The 18,862-nt window shown below is 37.4% G+C and overlaps 1 protein-coding gene across 1 annotated transcript in view; it reads left to right on the top strand.

Moving 5' to 3' along the window:
* USH2A (usherin) overlaps positions 1-18,862 on the top strand; it is a 935,662-nt gene that overhangs the window by 702,980 nt on the left and 213,820 nt on the right. Inside the window, exons 50-51 of the mRNA XM_005690572.2 lie at positions 3,956-4,177; positions 16,409-16,632. Of these exons, the coding sequence (XP_005690629.2) occupies positions 3,956-4,177; positions 16,409-16,632 (446 nt within the window). The remainder of the gene's footprint in view (positions 1-3,955; positions 4,178-16,408; positions 16,633-18,862) is intronic.

Raw genomic sequence — 18,862 nt, 5'->3', positions numbered from 1 at the left:
ATTGGGCTACCTCTGCAACAGGGGCTACCAGATTTCCAGCTGTAATACTTGCAGCTTTTGTGCTTATACCACCCCTTCCTCATCCTTGAGGAAATAAAGGAAGAAATCAATGCTGTCTTTTCTGCCAGTGATCGTGATATGCTCTAAAGGGTCTGGAATTAGTTACAGTACATGTTTGCGGTGTGATGTGAGAGGTCCTTACTGAAATTTGTGAAATTATGGAAATAATAGTGGTATAGTTCCTTTACATACTGGTTTTAACTAGCTGTTCTACATGTAACTTAGTTGCTGAGTAATTATGAAAGTGTTTAGTTCTTTTTGCATCACCCCATATTTGGGCAAATATGCTATACATCAAAAAACAGATTATATCTGAGATCTTACTGTTACTCTGCATTATTCTTTAACATGGTTTTGGTATAATATACTGTGAGCATTTTCCCCACTCAGCCTTTTTTCTTTTCTGTGTATTCGTTGGCCTCATAGTATTTCGCTGCCAGACTGCTGTCATTTAATGAGCTATTCCTCCATTATTGAACATGTCCACTCACATTGTGACTTAGGTACCTTAGCTTCATAGTACTCTTATCAAAACTTTTTGGATATCATTGTCATTTCTTTTTAGTGCTTTGAATGCTTCTTTCTCTCCTCTTTCAAGTTAACTCAATCCTTATTCGGAGAAGGCAGTGGCATCCCACTCCAGTACTCTTGCCTAGAAAATCCCATGGACGGAGGAGCCGGCAGTCCGTGGGGTCACAAAGAGTCGGACACGACTGAGTGACTTCCCTTTCACTTTTCACTTTCATGCATTGGAGAAGGAGATGGCAACCCACTCCAGTGTTCTTGCCTGGAGAATCCCAGGGACGGGGGAGCCTGGTGGGCTGCCGTCTGTGGGGTCGCACAGAGTCCGACACGACTGAAGTGACTTAACAGCAACAGTGTCTTTGCATGCCTAACACTTTAATTTTGATGAAGTCTAAATGATCTATTTTTCTTGTTGTTGCCTGTGCTTATGGTGTCATATCCAAGAAATTATTGCCAAAGCCAATGTCATTAAACTTTTCTCCTATGCTTTCTTCTTAAAAATGTATAGTTTTAGCTTTTACATTTAGGTCTTGGGCCCATTTTTATTTAATTTTTGTATATAGTATAAGATATGGGTTCAACTTCATTCTTTCCATTTGGATGTCTAGATTTTCCACTGACATTTGTTGAAAAGAAGGTCCTTTCCCCCACTGACTGGTCTTGACATCCTTTTGGAAATCATTTGATTATATATGCAAGGTTTTAGTTCTGAGCTCTCTATTTGGTTCCATTGGTTTATATGTCTGTCTTTGTACTAGGATCACATCATTTTGATTACCATAGCTTTACTGTAAGGTTTGAAATCAAGCAACGTGAGATTGACAACTTTGTTCTTTTTTAAGATTGTTTGGCTATCTGAAGTACCTGGAGACTCCATTTGACTATTAAGGTTGATTTTTCTATTTCTGCAAGAAGTATTATTGGGATTTTAATAGGGATTGCATTGAATCGATCACTTTGTATAATATTGACATATTAACAATATCAGGTCTTCTAATCCTTGAATGTGGAATATCCAATTTAATTCTAATTTCTTTTAGCCACAGTTTGTAGTTTTCACTCTACATTTCCTTTACCTCCTTGATTAAGCTTATTCTTAAGTGCTTTTATATTATTGTAAATGAAATTGTTTTTTAAATTTCCTTTACAAATTTTTCATTATTATTTTTATAATATATATTTTGTATGTTGACTTTATATCCTGCAACTCTGCTGAATTCTCTTATTAGTTCAGACTGGGTTTTGAGTGTGAAATCTTTAGGGTTTTTCTACGCATGAAATTACATTGTCTGTGAACAGAGATAAATTTTACTTCTTCCGTTTCAATATGGATGCCTTTTATTTCTTTTTCTTGCCAAATTGCTCTGGTTATCCTTTAAATATTATGTTGAATAGAAATGGTGAAAATCATCTTCCTGATCTTAGAAGAAATGGTTTCTTGAGTATAACATTAGTTGTAGGGTTTTCTCACATACTTATTATTGTGTTGAGGTGTTCTCTTCTACTTCTGGTTTTTTAAATGTTTTCCTAACAGAAAAGTTTTGAATTTTGTCAAATGCTTTTTCTGTACAAGTGGGATGGCCATGTGTTTTCCTTCTTTCATTCCACTAATATGGTTGTATTACACTGACTGATTTTTGTATGTTGAGTTATCCTTGCATTTCAAGAATAAATCTCACTTGGTTATGTTGTATAATCCTTTTAATGTGCTACTGAAAGAGGGAAAGAAAGGATGTTTCAGAGAATTCTCCAGTGAAGCCATCTAGTCTAGGACTTTACTTTGCAGGGAGGTTTTGATTAGTGATTCAATCCTGTTACTAGCTATCAGTCTATTCAGATTTTCTATTTCTTCATGATTTAGTCTTGGTAGGTTACATGCTTCTATTATTTGTCCGTTTCATCTAGTGGGATGGGTTTTTGACCAGTAAATTTTGAACAAGAAAGACCTCAGGGATAACTGCTAAGAGTTCTTGTCCTATTTTTGTGCTCTTTATATATCTGCCCATAGTTAAATATTGTCCCATATTTTAAATATCATTTTGGTTAGCAGTTCATCTTGCTTTTACTAACCAAGTTTTGGCATATCCTGGCTTCATAAGAAGATGAGCTAATTGACAGAGATCAAGGAGTCGAGGACTATGAATTCCTGAGGCAATCCTTAATTCTTCATGGATCTTGTGCCTTTTCTTAAGAAGGTTTGGCAAGTTATTAACTAGATTTTGCAAATCTTTTCTGGACCTTGATTTAAATTTGTAAAACCTGCCAGGTTAGCCATCATATTCACATACCTTATAAGATTTAATGAAGGGATAGTGTCCAGGGATAAAGATATGTTTAAGAAGAGGCGGTGGAGGAAAGAAAAAAGGGTCTGTTGAAGATGTGGAAAGGAGAAAATTAGTAAGGCAAAAGGGAGAGAAGGTCAAGGTTCAGGGGGTTAGGAAGGAGGTCAACCCGGAATTGGTCATGAGATACAAAAGGAAGATGAAGTTTGATTTTCAGATCTTTCAATTTATTATTAGTCTTTTCTAAGATTTCCTTCAGAAAATCTATTAAAATTTTTTTCTGTCTTTAGAGTTTTCCTATCTTTTAGACAACGCTTCATACCAAAAAAAAAAAAAAAGCAGACTACTGATATTTAGAGTATTTGAACCCTTTCATCCCAAGGCACTATGCAAAAGATTTTATTCTTATCTCAGGTTTCCCAGAATATCACGTGAAGGGTAAATGTAGATGTAACTATGTCAGTGAAAATCAGTGTCCACCATAGCTCAGCAAAATACTCATATGCGGACTTGAATATAGTATTTTTACCTCTTCTCACTTGATTAACCTTTTCACTGGAAATATTTTTGATTAAATAAATATAGTTTAAGTAAATTATAATCAAAAGCAATATGAATTTATCAAGAATTATTTTCTGAACCCATCCAAAAAATTTTTTTTCCAGAAGAAATTATACTGAATAGATAGAAGAGGATTTGTATGCAGATCTTTTTTATAATGCCACTTAATCCATGTCACCAGAACTTCATGTGTTCATGTAGTAGCAGTCAGAGAGAAAATAGGCAACATAGCCTTGCCTCTAAGTTGGCATATGTGTATGTCATGTTTATGCACCTTCAACATGTTTGTTTATACATGTTTATCACCTTCAGTGCAAAATTAAACCATGTTTATACACCGTCAGCACAAAAATGTTCATACACCTTAATGTAAAAATTTTGAAGTTGTATTGAGATTTTCTATCTCTGGTATGACAGTATCCTGTCAACTGGTTGGCATCTGCAAGATTGTTGTGATAACATTTCATTGTGAGTCAAAGCATATTTTTTTAACTCATGCAATGATGGTTATTGTCCTAAATTGACAGGTGAAGTATGTTGTCCAGATGAACAGCACAATCGGGTTTCCGCTGGCCTAGGCAACTCCTGCTGTGGCAGAATGCCGTACTCCACCTCAGGAAAGCAGATTTGCTGTGCTGGGAGGCTCCACGATGGCCACGGCCAGCAGTGCTGTGGTGGACAGATTGTGAGCAAAGATTTCGAGTGCTGCGGGGGAGAGGAAGAGGGTGTGGTGTACAGTCGCCTTCCAGGTAAGGGAGCCTTTTCTACTTTTCAGTAAACAGAGAATCTGTGAAGCAGAGAAGTTGACAGATTTGCCTTAGATATAAAACATATATGTAATGAAAGTTTATTTTAATTACATCTGATGCAACAACTAACTACACACTGTCCAATAAAGAAAAATGTAATCTCACATTTTTATGTGCATGTGATGCATTTCATAAAAACAGACCAAACTCTTTCTTCTTGAAAAGTGTCATGTCCACCAAAAAGCAAACAAACACATGAATGCATTGGTTCTGGACCAAAAGAATAATTCACAGCAATACTGATAAGGTACAAATTATTACTGATGATGTTGTGTACAAATTCTTTTACTCCCTTTTTGCTATAGCTATTAAATTAACGTCAATAGCAATCATTGTCATTGAGTATTTACTACCAAGGAGGTACCATGCCCAGTGTTTTATACATTATTACCTCAATTAATCTTTACAAAATGGTTACTATTATTATTAATGTTTTTAAATGGAGGAACTGAGGCACAGAGATTAGATATTTGCACAAGATTACACATTTAGTCAGATCTAGATTTGGGTGCACCTGAAAGGTATAAAATTGGGGCAGTGGTCTTTAAGAAAACAAAATGATGACAAAACAAAATATAAAAGTAAATATTTCTAAGGGAAAAATAAATGATAAGAATTATAATTTTAATTATATAACTTTTGGCATCTCTATTTTTTTCCCCTGACATGTTTAACTTATACCCTTGGTCACCTTTTCATATAAAAATGGCTTTGTACTATAATTATCTAGAGAGAACAGAAAGATATTATCTAGAGAGAGTACATAATTCATTCTTTTCTGTTACATAGTTGATCAAACTATTTTTTAATGATTTTAAGTTTATAGAAGTGACTTTAAGCTTCACAACTCATCAATATAATTTTATAGAAATGTTTGATTTTTGTCAAATTTGGAGAAATACCTACCAAGGTTTTTTTTAAGTTTTAGAATGTTTTAACTTTTTTTGTCTTAAGGTGATTTGCAGTGACTCGTCTTAGTTATTTGTTGACTTGACAGTATCATTACCAGTTTTCATGGATATCCTTACTGTATGACTGAATTTATAAGTTGTATTTTGTCATAGATGCCATTGTTTTATCTACAAATGAGTAAGAAGTTGAGATTTTTCCAATATGAGCTATTTCTGTTCATAATTTGTATGATCAAAGTAATCAAATTGCTTATGCACTGCTTCAATCCTGCTGCTGCTGCTGCTGCTAAGTCGCTTCAGTCGTGTCCGACTCTGTGCGACCCCATAGACGGCAGCCCATCAGGCTTCTCCGTCCCTGGGATTCTCCAGGCAAGAACACTGGAGTGGGTTGCCATTTCCTTCTCCAATGCATGAAAGTTTAAAGTGAAAAGCAAGTCGCTCAGTCGTGTCCGACTCTTAGCGACCCCACGGACTGCAGCCCACAAGGCTCCTCTGTCCATGGGTGTTTCCAGGCAAGAGTACTGGAGTGGGTTGCCAGTGCCTTCTCCGGCTTCAATCCTAGATCCAACATTTTCTTTTAATAGTTTCCTACTTTGGGTATGATTTGAAATTTATCTTGTTACAGTTTTCTTCTTGATGTCAGAATATTTCAGTTGACTCCATTGTTCATTTTTATAGCTTTTGTCTCATATTAATTTTTCTATCTGATCTTTCTTTAAACCTTTCCTTTGCATGCATACAAATTAAAAGTTTGTGATTTCTCACATTCCTTATCTTTGCAAATTGTGGTTAAAATGACATATTTAAGCCTTGACAACTTTTTAAAGAAAGTGACTGAAATCACATTAGCTACTGAACCCAAACTAAATATTCCCCAGACTCAACTTCCCCTTGATTTGAGCTCAAAAAGCCCATGGCTACCCCAGTCTTAATCAATATGAGGACACATATAACAGAGGGCAAGTTAAAAGGGCAAGAGACAGTGGCCAAAACAAGCTGTAGTTATATGTCATACATTTGCAAATTTCATAAAAATATATAACCATGATTGCCTTGGAAGGGGCTCATGCAAGCAAAGGACCTTGAAGATCAAGTTTCCTGAGCTTTAAGGTAAATCTACCCCTACAACTAGTATGGGTTGGAAGTCTAGCCTCTCCAAGTTAAGATTTTGGGACATCATAGTATCTTGATGGAGATAAACTATGAACTCTCCACTATCTTTCTATAATTTCTTCTCTTTTAAAAAAACTCAAAGAATTTTCCATAATACAAGTACCAATTATTTAAATTATTATAGTTTTATTGTTAAATATCATGTTCTTATATACATTCTCTTTTCTGTAAAGTTCTGATGTAAACTATTAAGAGGAGCTCTTCAATAATGAAGTTAATCAAAATGATTGAAAGTATCGATCCTGGCTATACCAAAATCTTGTCCCGTAATAAGAATATAGACTCTCAGTATTTTGGTAGCCCTTGGACTGCAAGGAGATACAACCAGTCCATTCTGAAGGAGATCGGCCCTGGGATTTCTTTGGAGGGAATGAGGCTGAAGCTGAAATTCCAGTACTTTGGCCACCTCATGCGAAGAGTTGACTCATTGGAAAAGACTCTGATGCTGGCAGGGATTGGGGGCAGGAGGAGAAGGGGACAACAGAGGATGAGATGGCTGGATGGCATCACTGACTCGATGGATGTGAGTCTGAGTGAACTCCGGGAGTTGGTGATGGACAGGGAGGCCTGGTGTGCTGTGATTCATGGGGTCGCAAAGAGTCGGACACGACTGAGCGAGAACTCAGTATATAAATAAGAAATGCTAAATTTAATTAAAATAAAATTTTAATCTTTAATTATTCATAATTAAATTTCAATCCTCCCAATGTGGGAAAGACTAATTTCCTTCTTTGAACCAAAGGGGGAAAAAAAACAAACCTGACTTCTGGTTATTTATTTTTATCTCTGAATAGCTATCAAGGGTACTTCCAAGGCATTTACTATCCTGTGAAGTTGTGGATTGCCTCTCTGGGTCCACAATTGTATGCATCTTAGGCATTTTTAAAATCCAAATCAGTGGGATATATCTAGAGGAGGATTTTAATATATATGCTGTCAAGTTGGCTGATAGTCATATGTCACTATGTTGGTTTCCATCAGCTGTCCAAAAAATAGTAAGAGTGAATAGGTGTCCTACATACAACAGAATTAGGTTTCAATTATGACATTTTCATTGACCCGGCGAATTTAAGGATTACCTCTGGATCTGTCCTATAAGCTAACAAGAAACTTGACTTTGCCAGGAAAAACAATCAAAAACAAAAAGGAAAAACCAACCTCCCAATGTAGACGCACAGTCATTTCAGAAATTTCCTCCATGGATAGTAGATGTGAGAGACTAGTGTTCTAAATATAGTCAAGAAATATAGCCAGTCAAGAAATCCAGCCCAGCGTCTCCTTATTGTTATTCAGTTGCTCAGTTGTGACTAACTCTTTGTGACCCCATCGACTGCAGCACACCAGGCTTTCCTGTCTATCACCTTCTCCTGGAGCTTACTCAAACTCATGTCCATTGAGTTGGTGATGCCATCTAACCATCCTGTCCTCTGTCATTCCCTTCTCCTCCTGCCTTCAATCTTTCCCAGCATCAGGATCTTTTCTAATGAGTCACCACTTCACATCAGGTGGCCAGCATATTGGAGCTTCAGCTTCAGCATCAGTCCTTCCAATGAACATTCAGGGTTGATTTCCTTTAGGATTGACGGGTTTGACTTCCTTGCAGTCCAAGGAAATCCAAGATACTGTTTACTGGCTAAAAGATGTACACAAAGAACAGGAGACAAATTATAGCAAGGATTTCCCTGGTGGCCAAGTGGTTAAGACTTTGACTTCTAGTACAGGGAGCAGCGGTTCAATCCCTGGGCGGAGGAACTAAGATCCCACATGCCTCATGGCCAAAAAGACCAAAACATAAAAAAAAAAAGAAAGAAATATTGTAACAGGTTCAATAAAGACCTAAAAATATTACAATATGAAAAAGTAGGTAACATTCCATTTTCACTGTTTGCCAAGCTGAGTTCTATGTGCTTCGTACACATTGATATGTTTCATCCTTAGAGCAAACCCTGTGAGATAGGTACTATTATTATCTCCATTTTACAGATGAAGAAAGAGAAGCACTTCCAATGGAAGTTTAAAACTTTTTCCAAATCACACGTCAAGTCAGTGGCTGTATTACTTCAGGTATCACTCATCGTTATTATAAATGAATCTCAAAATGTATAAAGGCTCAAATACCAAGGAGGTTCATTTCTTTCCCATATAGTAGGACTGTGATGTGAATGTTGTCATCCAGGTAGCTCTCTTTCCCACAGTCGTTCTGATTGTTGAAAGTGCTGCTGTTTTCAACAGGTAGAGTCTCAAATTACCTGGGAATTGTATCCATTCCTGCAATCATAAGAAGGAAAAAGTATGAAATAACAGATGTGTAATTTTTTTTTATTGGCCAGACCTATGACTAGCAGATACTTTTATTAACAGTTTATTGAAACTCAGCTATCTATAGATACCTAAATGCAAGGGAGGCTGGGAGATTTGCCTGTGAATCTCCTGCCACTATGACTAAGAGGTGTTGCTAACTCTATCCGTATAGTTAAGCTCTTAACCTTTATGAGCATTCTCTTACTGAACAAGCAGTGGATACTCTCCAACCCAAACCATATCAATGTTTATCAGAACAGATGAGCAGGCCCAGTAACTACCAAGTTACAAACATTTTGAGGATGACCAGAAAAAAAGAGAGAGATTGATTGCATGCCACACATGTGCCAAAGTTAGCAGAAAAGGTGCTGTGAATGTGTGCTAGGCTCTAAAGCAGCAACTTTTAAAGTATGGACGAGGGAATTCTGAAGGTGTGATCAAAACTATTTTCACAATAATACTAAACTATTGCATACTAACCTATTCACCTTCATTCTCTCATACTATACAGTGGAGTTGTCCAGAGATTACATGACATGTAATACTGCAGAAGAGTTCTCTGGTTTTCTTAATTGAAGTATAGTTGATGTACAATATTATATGTTATATGCATACAATTTAGTGATTCATACGTTTTAAAGGTTGTAGTCTATTTATGGTCTCCCCTGGTGCCTGAGACAGTAAAGAATTAATGAAGAATCCACCTGCAATGCAGGAGACCCAGGTTTGATCCCTGGGTCGGGAAGCTGCCCTGGAGAAGAGAATGGCTAACCACTCCAGTATTCTTGCCTGGAGAATTCCATAAACAGAGGAGGAACCTGGCATACTACAGTCCATGGGGTCCCAAAGAGTTGAACATGAATGAGCAACTAACACTTTCACTTTCATTCTATTTATAGTTATTATAAAATATTGACTATATTCCCTATGGTATAAAATCTATCCTTGTTGCTTATTTTTGTACATAGTGCCTTGTATCTCTTAATCCTCTACCCTTCACCTCTTCTCCCTTCCCTCTCCCCACTGGTAACCACTTATTTGTTCTGTATTGGTAAATCTGCTTCTTTCTTGTTATATATTCACTAGTTTGTTGATTCCACGTGTAAATGATAACATACTGTGTTTGTCTTTCTCTGTCTGATTTATTTCACTGAGTATAATGACTTCCAAGTCCACCCATGTTACTGCAAATGACACAATTTCATTCTTTTTTTATGACTGAGCAGCATTCCATTGTGTATATATGCCACGTCTTCTTTATCCATTCATCTGCTGATGGACATTTAGGTTGCTTTCATGATATTGCAAAAGTTGAATGTACAAACAGAGGAATTCAGGTAGTTCTGTTAAGCCGGATGTTAAAGAGACTTGCAAAACTGTAAAACAATGTCATTCTTCTTGCTAATTTTTCTGAGTTTGGAAATGTGTTTATTTTTCAAAAATATTTATGTTAACATGTTATCTATTTATTATTATTTTAGGTGAATTAATGAATACCTATTTCAAACATTCCAGTATTAAGCTCTAATCTAGTTCAGTTCAGTCACTCAGTCATCTCCGACTCTTTGCGACCCCATGAACCACGGCACGCCAAGCTTCCCTGTCCATCACCAACTTCCAGAGTTCACCCGAACTCATGTCCATTGAGTTGGTGATGCCATCCAACCATCTCATCCTCTGTCATCCCCTTCTCCTCCTGCCCTCAATTTTTCCCAGGATCAAGGTCTTTTCAAATGAGTCAGCTCTTCGCATCAGGTGGCCAAAGTATTGGAGTTTCAGCCTCAGCATCAGTCCTTCCAATACCCAGGACGATCTCCTTTAGTATGGACTGGTTGGATCTCCTTGCAGTCCAAGAGACTCTCAAGAGTCTTCTCCAACACCACAGTTCAAATGCATCAATTCTTCAGCACTCAGCTTTCTTTATAGTCCAACTCTAACATCCATACATGACCTCTGGAAAAACCATAGCCTTGACTAGACAGACATTGTTGGCAAAGTAATGTCTCTGCTTTTTAATATGCTGTCTAGGTTGGTCATAACTTTCCTTCCAAGGAGTAAGCATCTTTTAATTTCATGGCTGCAATCTCCATCTACAGTGATTTCGGAGCCCAAGAAAATAAAGTCAGCCACTGTTTCTGCTGTTTTCCCATCTATTTGCCATGAATTGATAGGATCTAGTCTAGTAAATATCAACAAATATAACCCACATAAACAAAAGCTATTTGTAATCCTGGTTTATTTGTGAAAGTATAAAGGGGTCCTGACATCAAACTTTAAGAATCAGTTCCTTAAGGCTTACTCTACTAGGAAATCATGACCATTAGTTAGTTATCCTGTACTGTGACTAATCAGTTGAGTAACTCTTATTCCTTTGGATGAGTTAATGGATCTAAAAACAGATCCATTAAAGACAGAACCGTTGTTGTAGAGAAGTGGGGATGCAAAAGTGTTGCCCCCCAATACCATAATGAGCCAGAGTTTTAAAACAGCAGCACTGTCTCATTTTAACATTGTTGTCGTACTGTTGTTTTTATTTTTAGTCAATTGCCATGTTCTTTCACTCAATAAATTTATATTGTGTTGTGATTATATTCAAAATATTCTCAGTGTTTTGTGGGTATGAAATGGCTAAGATTCTATTTCTGTCCTTAAGGATTTGCAATCTAATCAAGGAGAAAAGTGCCTATATGGTTAAACATAGGCATATGAGAAGGATGAATATATAAGCATAGTCTTAAAACTGAGTGATCACTCCATCCAAAGTGATGAAGAAAGCTAAACTACTGAATCAGAACCACAAACAAGGAGTGAGATTTTGCGATGCATGGATGGAAGAAGGATGTTTCAGCTAGAGGGCATAGCCTGAGCTGAAGTGTGAAATTAGCGGCCTGTAAAGCACGTCTACGTAGGGGTGAGCAGTTGGGTTTATTGGAGGTAGACACAGCATGTAAGCAAATAGAGGGAGATAAACCTGAAGAGCCAAAAGGATTTGAACCTTGTTTGGTACTCGGGGAAGAGTTGATGAGATAATAATAACTGTGATTTGAGATAAATCAGATTTGAGTGACAAAATGGATGTGAAGGAGACAGAAAGATAAGTCCCTTAAAACACTATTGCCCAAAACAAAAGCAAATTTAAGTCTGTTAAAACATTCTTGTCCAAAGTGCCTTTCCTAAGCATAGATTGTCCTCTAGGACAAGGTTCTGAATCTTTTGAATGTTGTACACTCCTGGTAGAGTCTTTTGAAAGTGGCATACCCTCACTTCAAATAGTAATATGTAGGATACACCCAAAAATTTGCCTGCCATTTCACATGCCCTTGAAGTCCATTCATGGGCCCATACTTCAGAATCCCCAAATTTCAATAAGATACCCATACTATACAAATATTTCTTAAGCAAACTGTGACATTCCTCAATTCCTGTGACTCAAAATTAGCTCCACAGTCCTCCTGACCTTTGACAGTTCCGCTAACTCTCGTAATCATGGTGGACTGAAGAAATGAGCCTTTTAAAAAGGAAAAAAAAAAAAATCTCTTTTTAGTCTCTTGACCTCCCTGCAGGTTTCACTGAAAATAGACACGTTCCACATGTCTTTTTTCCTCTCTCTGTTGCCGCTCCCTCCTGTCGCCCCTAATGATTATGACCTCAATGACCTTCCAGAATATCCATATGGCCCTTTCTCTCCTCAACCTAGCAGCACCATACCTGCTGCATGAGGGTTTGGATCTCATAATATTGTTCCTAAGCCTGGCCTCTCTCCCTGCCTGGCATTGTGTGCCTGCCACAAGACTGGGCTGGCTCATAAAACATCTCTTTATGTACTTTATTACTTAAACTCTTTTATTTGCCTGCAGGAGCCCTTTAACAAAATCACATTGAATTGACTTTCTCACACCAAATCAAATCTCCCTGGTCCCAGTTCAGTTGTCTTTGTCAATATGTATTTTATAAATGGAGTGAATTAACAGATGCTGTTGGAACAGAAGTGCTGGGGTAGCGTTTATGTTTTTAGTGCTCTCTCTGGGCAGATGAGTTGTGTAGGAGTGTTATACAGGTACCTCGGGATGAAAGTCATGCTCGTCTTTTCAGTGGATGTGTATTCTTAACCATTTTCTTTGACTATATTTTCAACCTCTTTATTACTCTTTTTATTCGTAGTGTTTACTTATATGGTTTTATCATTTGTGCCATCAGTCTTGGGTTTGACTTGATTATACCCCTTCATATTAAAAGACGAAAATGAAAGCCTGTCTGTCATGCTGAAAGGACAAGATTTTCTGTTAGCCAAGAGGAACTGATGATGACGTACCTTGGGAACAGATTGCTTTAGTTAGTTCTATTATCTGTGTTGTCCATGCAGTCTTAGGTATGGAACTCTGGGTTGAAACTCTTCTAGAATATGGTTCTGTTTCCATACCCTTGACTGGGACAGCTGTAGAATGAATGGCTAATCCTGTTACATAGGTGGGATTTAGGGACTTTACAGAGAGGAAAATACATTACAGAAATACATTGTGTAAGACCTGTATTGAAAGAAGAGTTCCCAGGAAGATTTCCATATGACATAATGAACTTTTGAAAAGTGTAATATATAAACGCTATGAAATACACTGCAATAATTTGGAAAATGTTTTCACCCTACCCTGTCTCAGCTTTGTGGGGGTAGTCTTAGAGCCATCTGCTGGTGAAGAAAAAATGCATTTTTTTCTTTCATGTTCTGCCATCAACTTTATGTTTGTCCTTAGAATGACTAAACACAAGTATTCTTTTTTTTTTCAACATTCTTCTAAATCTGAAATATAATCCCATGGCTTAAAATGTGGTCTCTATGGTCAATCCCAGAGTTCCACAATGATTTGTCATATTCCAGACTCTGTTTTTTGTGACTCTATTATTTTTATCTCAAAAGCATGCTAATTCTTGGGCTTTTTTTTTTAATGGAGCACTTGTTTTATAGAATTAATGATTTAGAGACTAATCAGGATTAGATATTTATAAATGTTCTCCTTTCAGCCATGGACAATAAGTAAGTGTTGGTAACATATTGGAAGTATTCATAATATTATGAGTAAAAAAATTATTTCCTTCACTATTTTTCAGTTGTATCCAATACAGTGGAAGCTATCCATTGGTTATATATGCAGTTTGGAAAACTAATATAGGTTGTTTGATCTCAAAAAGAAATATCTAATAGTTCAGTGCATACTCTACCCTCTTAATAATATCTGCACCTTGTTCAAAGAGAATCTCCACATTTGTACAAATTTAATGAAGAGCCTCTGGAAGTATAGATCAATCCATCAATAATACATGACCCATTTTGTTTTTCTTTGGGCATATTTAAAACTGTGCCTTCTCTGTGTCAAAGTTCAAAAGTCAAGTGCTCCATGTGATAAATTAGGTAGGGTCAAAAGTTATTGCAATGCAGTTTCAGAAGAGTGTCTCTGAATTTGCAGCTCATTCATGCTGAAGTGATGCACTATGGGAATTACTACCAAGCTCTGCTCGGCAACATCTGCTCTCCCTAAGTGAGTTAGTGCACGTCAGACATCTTTATGTCAGAATATTGCAGTGATGGATGCAGTCTTCAGAAAATGCTGCATAAAAATCTGGTGTGCCGTTCTGGCCATTAAGTGAAATTACTATTTAAATTAATGGCACTGTCACAGTTTATCTGTGCAAAGAATGAACGCTGATTAGGGTATTAAGTAATTAGCAATTTATCACACTGGAACAAGGTTGATAATAATTAAAGAAGTAATGGTTTACCAAAGAAACTAGAAAGGGAGTCACTTCTTGTTATGTGAGTGAAATCTTGGCTGAAAATTTTAATTCAGTGAAACAAAGATGAAGCTCTTTGTGAAAGAATGCATCTTTTTTTTTTTTCTTTTCTAGTGTAAAAACAGTTCATTATCAAAATTTTAGTTGACCTGTCAAAAGTCCCTCAGAGCGATCAGATGACTGATTAGGAGTTTGGAATTAGGTCAATGTCTGCATTTTGATTTTATACTGAAAGCATGGTGGAACCATAAAGTAATTTGGGAGTGGAGGCGGAGAATGTATTCTGCTCCCTAAAGGGCTGGTTTTCAGATTTTGATTGCTCTTTAAAATAGAAACATGAATTACTTTAAGAAAAGTGCTAGAGAAAAAAAATGACAGCAAAGAATCCAAGGTTGTATTTAAATGTCTGATCAGAAGGCAGCAGGAAAAAAACATGCACAAACAATATAAAACTTGAAGCTGTGGATTTTTTTGTGTGTGTATGTGAATTTTACCCATCGTAATCAAGACTCAGACTACAATGATAACCCTGCAGTGTATATTTTTCTGAAGAAACTTGCCCTGGAAATGTTACAAATAACTAAAATTAATACTAAAGTACAAAAAAACCCCCGCAGTTTACCTTTAAACCAATTACTTTGGACACGTATCACCTTTAAACATGGTGATGAAATGCAGTAATGATCAATGTATATTATTAATCAAAAGTTAAAATGTTTTAATATTGAACTTTTTTCAAAGTGGAAAGGTCAGTGAGAGGGTCCTTTGGAGTCATGAGTGGACAAACATCTTTCTTAAGGCATGTGTCAAATCAGGGTCTACTTTCAGTGATTTTTTTTAATAATCTAAAAAGTACTTAAAATTCATTTGTCTGTTATTAGGGGGCTATTTCATAGTGTAGGTATATGTACAGGACCAGATTAAACAATTTAGGACCCCAGGGCACTTTGAAGTTGAGTCTCTTTGTGTTATCAGTCAGGACTAATAATAAATAAACAAAATTATAATTATAAATCATTCATCACATTGCACTGCTGTGTAACTGGATATAAATTCTACTGTGATAGCCCAGTGACATGGGGTATAGGTACCTTAATTTCTAGTTTAATCTGACTCTAGAGCATTGTTTGCTTATTCAGCCATTTATGTCGATATTTTTGCTGTGTCTCTTCTATGGCAAGATCTAAATGACGTGAACTCAAGAAGTTACACTGAATTGGGTGGGAGAAAGGAGGCTCTTTGGTACTTCAGGTACATCTGTCTTTCACTGAGAAGTGTGGGTCAATGACTATCCCCACACGGTCTTTCTGCCACCACCCTGCACCTCTTACCCACATCCAGCAATGGATCTACCTGCAGCTAAAAAAAAAAATGCTGGCCAACTGGTTTACCTGATCAGTGAGCATGATCAACTGGTTTTGAACACAAATCTCTCTTAACATCCAAGGATGGCTACAGTTGCTGCTGGATTCACAAGGAGCATCTATCTGTATCTTAGACAAAGGCAGGCAGAAACTTAAAAGATGCTTAGGCAATGTCTCCAGTTCTAGGATGGTGCTCCCTCTCCACTGCCTAGCCTCTTATCCCAGAGTGCTTGGGTGACTTCTTCTCCCTTGTGAATTTCTAGAGATTTCTTCTGAGTTCCTGTGGTTTAACTACCACTTCTTCCATAACAAGATGTTATCATCACAAAATGGGCAGGTAATTCTCATGACAGAAATCAGATCATTTTTTTTTATGGAGCTTCAGAGAAGTTTGGCACCCTGCTGGATGATTTTTAGTACACTTCCTCTTGTGTGTTACCTAATTAGTGTCTAGTGCAAGAGCCCTAGACAGAAGGACCCCTCACTGTACATTTAAATCACCGTGCTAGGGAAATGCTACCTGAGCTATTGTACCATTTCAGTCTGAGTCTGACATTTTTATACCAAACTTTATAGCAGCCTCAGTTTTCTTCTCTTTTTTTAATTTCATATTCATATATAACATTTTATTGTTGCAGGGATGTTCTGTTGTGGGCTGGATTATGTGAATATGTCAGATACCATATGCTGCTCAGCTTCCAGTGGAGAGTCTAAAGCACATGTTAAAAAGAATGACCCAGTGCCAGTAAAATGCTGTGAGACTGAACTTATTCCAAAGAGCCAGGAATGCTGTAATGGAGTTGGATATAATCCTTTGAAATATGTTTGCTCTGACAAGATTTCAACTGGAATGATGATGAAGGTAATTGATAGAAAACCTCTCAGAGGCACTGATTTGACAATGGAAAGAGAAATACATTGTTCATAACTATTTTTCTAAAATAGGAATATAAAAACTCCTGTGTGCATTATTCATTTTCACATTACATCCATATTAATACCAAATGAGTTCGCTATGATTGATGTTATTGCAATGAATTCTAAAGGAATTAATAATGATTAGCTGTTCTCAGGAAGCTTTACCAGCACTTCAGATTAGTGCAGACAGAAAGTCTGAGATGCTGAAAGAGCGGGCATGGTGTTGTGGATGGAGATGAAAAGAAATTTAGCTTCTTTCCTCTAGTTCCCCAATCATAGGACTTCACTTTCTTTTAAGAGAGACTTCAGGTCCAGCAGATTCACTTAGTTGTGTTTATTTCATATTCCTAGAGACAGTGCAAGTTCAGCAAAAGCTAGCCAACCACAAAAATGAATAACCCTATGGGCATATCATTTATGTCTGTCCGTTGAGATGTTTCACATGCAGCCATGCCTTATTTGTTAGCATTAAACTTGACCCCAGACTCCAGAAACCCACCATTTTAAGGAAAGGACTAGGAACATTTATTTGTCATTCAGTTCAGTTCAGTTCAGTCGCTCAGTCGTGTCCGACTCTTTGTGACCCCATGAGTCGCAGCACGCCAGGCCTCCCTGTCCATCACCGACTCCCGGAGTTCACTCAGACTCCTGTCCATCGAGTCAGTGATGCCATCCAGCCATCTCATCCTCTGTCATCCCCTTCAATGGCTAAAAATGGCTGCTTTCATCAAAGACAATGGAAGAGATCTTGATGACAGAAGTAATTATACAATCTTTGTGTGAGCATCATGGACGTGGAATGGACCATAAGTCTTGAGAGTTTTAGGGCCCTGGCAAGCACTTTGCAGCAATGAATATTAACACATGATACTATTGAAGAGAATAGATACTTCACGGAAGTGAATAATCACACAAAATGCTCAATAAAAATAATGAGGATTTTTGTCTACAAATTTTTTTAAAAGTCGATCTGATTTCATAGCAAATAGACTTGTGGACATGGCACCCCACTCCAGTACTCTCACCTGGAAAATCCCATGGACGGAGCAGAGTGGAAGGCTGCAGTCCATGGGGTTGCTGAGGGTCGGACACGACTAAGCAACTTCACTTTCACTTTTCACTTTCATGCATTGGAGAAGGAAATGGCAACCCACTCCAGTGTTCTTGCCTGGAGAATCCCAGGGATGGGGCAGCCTGGTGGGCTGCCGTCTATGGGGTTGCACATAGTCGGACACGACTAAAGAGCCTTAGCAGCAGCAGCAGCAGCAGACTTGTGGACACAGTTGGGGAAGGAGAGGGTGGGACAAATTGAATTAAGAGAGTAACACTGAAACATATGTTACCATTTGTAAAAACGGTAGTGGGAATTTGTTGAATGACTCCGGGAACTCAAATCCGGTGTTCTGTGACAACCTAGAGGGGTGAGAGGTGAGAGGAAGGCTTGGAAGGCAGGAAACATATGTATACTATGGCTGATTCATGTTGATGTATGGCAGAAACCAACACATCATTGTAAAGCAATTATCTTCCAATTAAAAATAAATAAATTTTAAGAATCGACCTGATTTGAACAAAATTTTAATTAGCTAGTTCTATGAAAGAAATATAATCAACACTATGTTTCTAAAGTTTAAGTTTATTCCAGGCCAGTGTTTTCAGAAGTTTGGACTAGGACATTTTTCTCAAGTAATATTTTTATTACTTATAAAAATACTTACTTATTACTTTTATTACCAGTCTTAACGAACTGGTAATGTTGCAAGAATATGCCTTTGAAATAAGAAGTTAGGAAGGATCTATGTAGAAAACTCTCCTTAAAGGGGCATTCATATTTGAAAAATAAAGATAGAAAACCTATTAGTTTCAGAAATGACACCATCATTCACAACTCATCTCGTGTTAGTAGCTCAGTCATGCCCGACTCTTTGTGACCCCATGGACTGTAGCCCATCAGGCTCCTCTATCCATGGGATTTCCCGGGCAAGAATACTGGCATGGGTTGCCATTTCCTTCTCTAGAGGATCTTCTTGACTCAGGAATCAAACCCAGATCTCCTGCATTGCAGGCAGATTCTTTACTGGCTGAGCCACCAGGGAAGCCTCATTCACATCTATATGTTTCAGTATTGTCCACCTCACATTTGATTCCCAGGCATCTGGTTTTGGTCAGGATGA

This window comes from Capra hircus, chromosome 16 (genome assembly GCF_001704415.2).
Source record: "Capra hircus breed San Clemente chromosome 16, ASM170441v1, whole genome shotgun sequence".
In the NCBI taxonomy this organism is placed as follows: domain Eukaryota; kingdom Metazoa; phylum Chordata; class Mammalia; order Artiodactyla; family Bovidae; genus Capra; species Capra hircus.
Note: the sequence above shows the minus strand (reverse complement) of the source record. Positions and strands in the feature narration are given on the sequence as shown.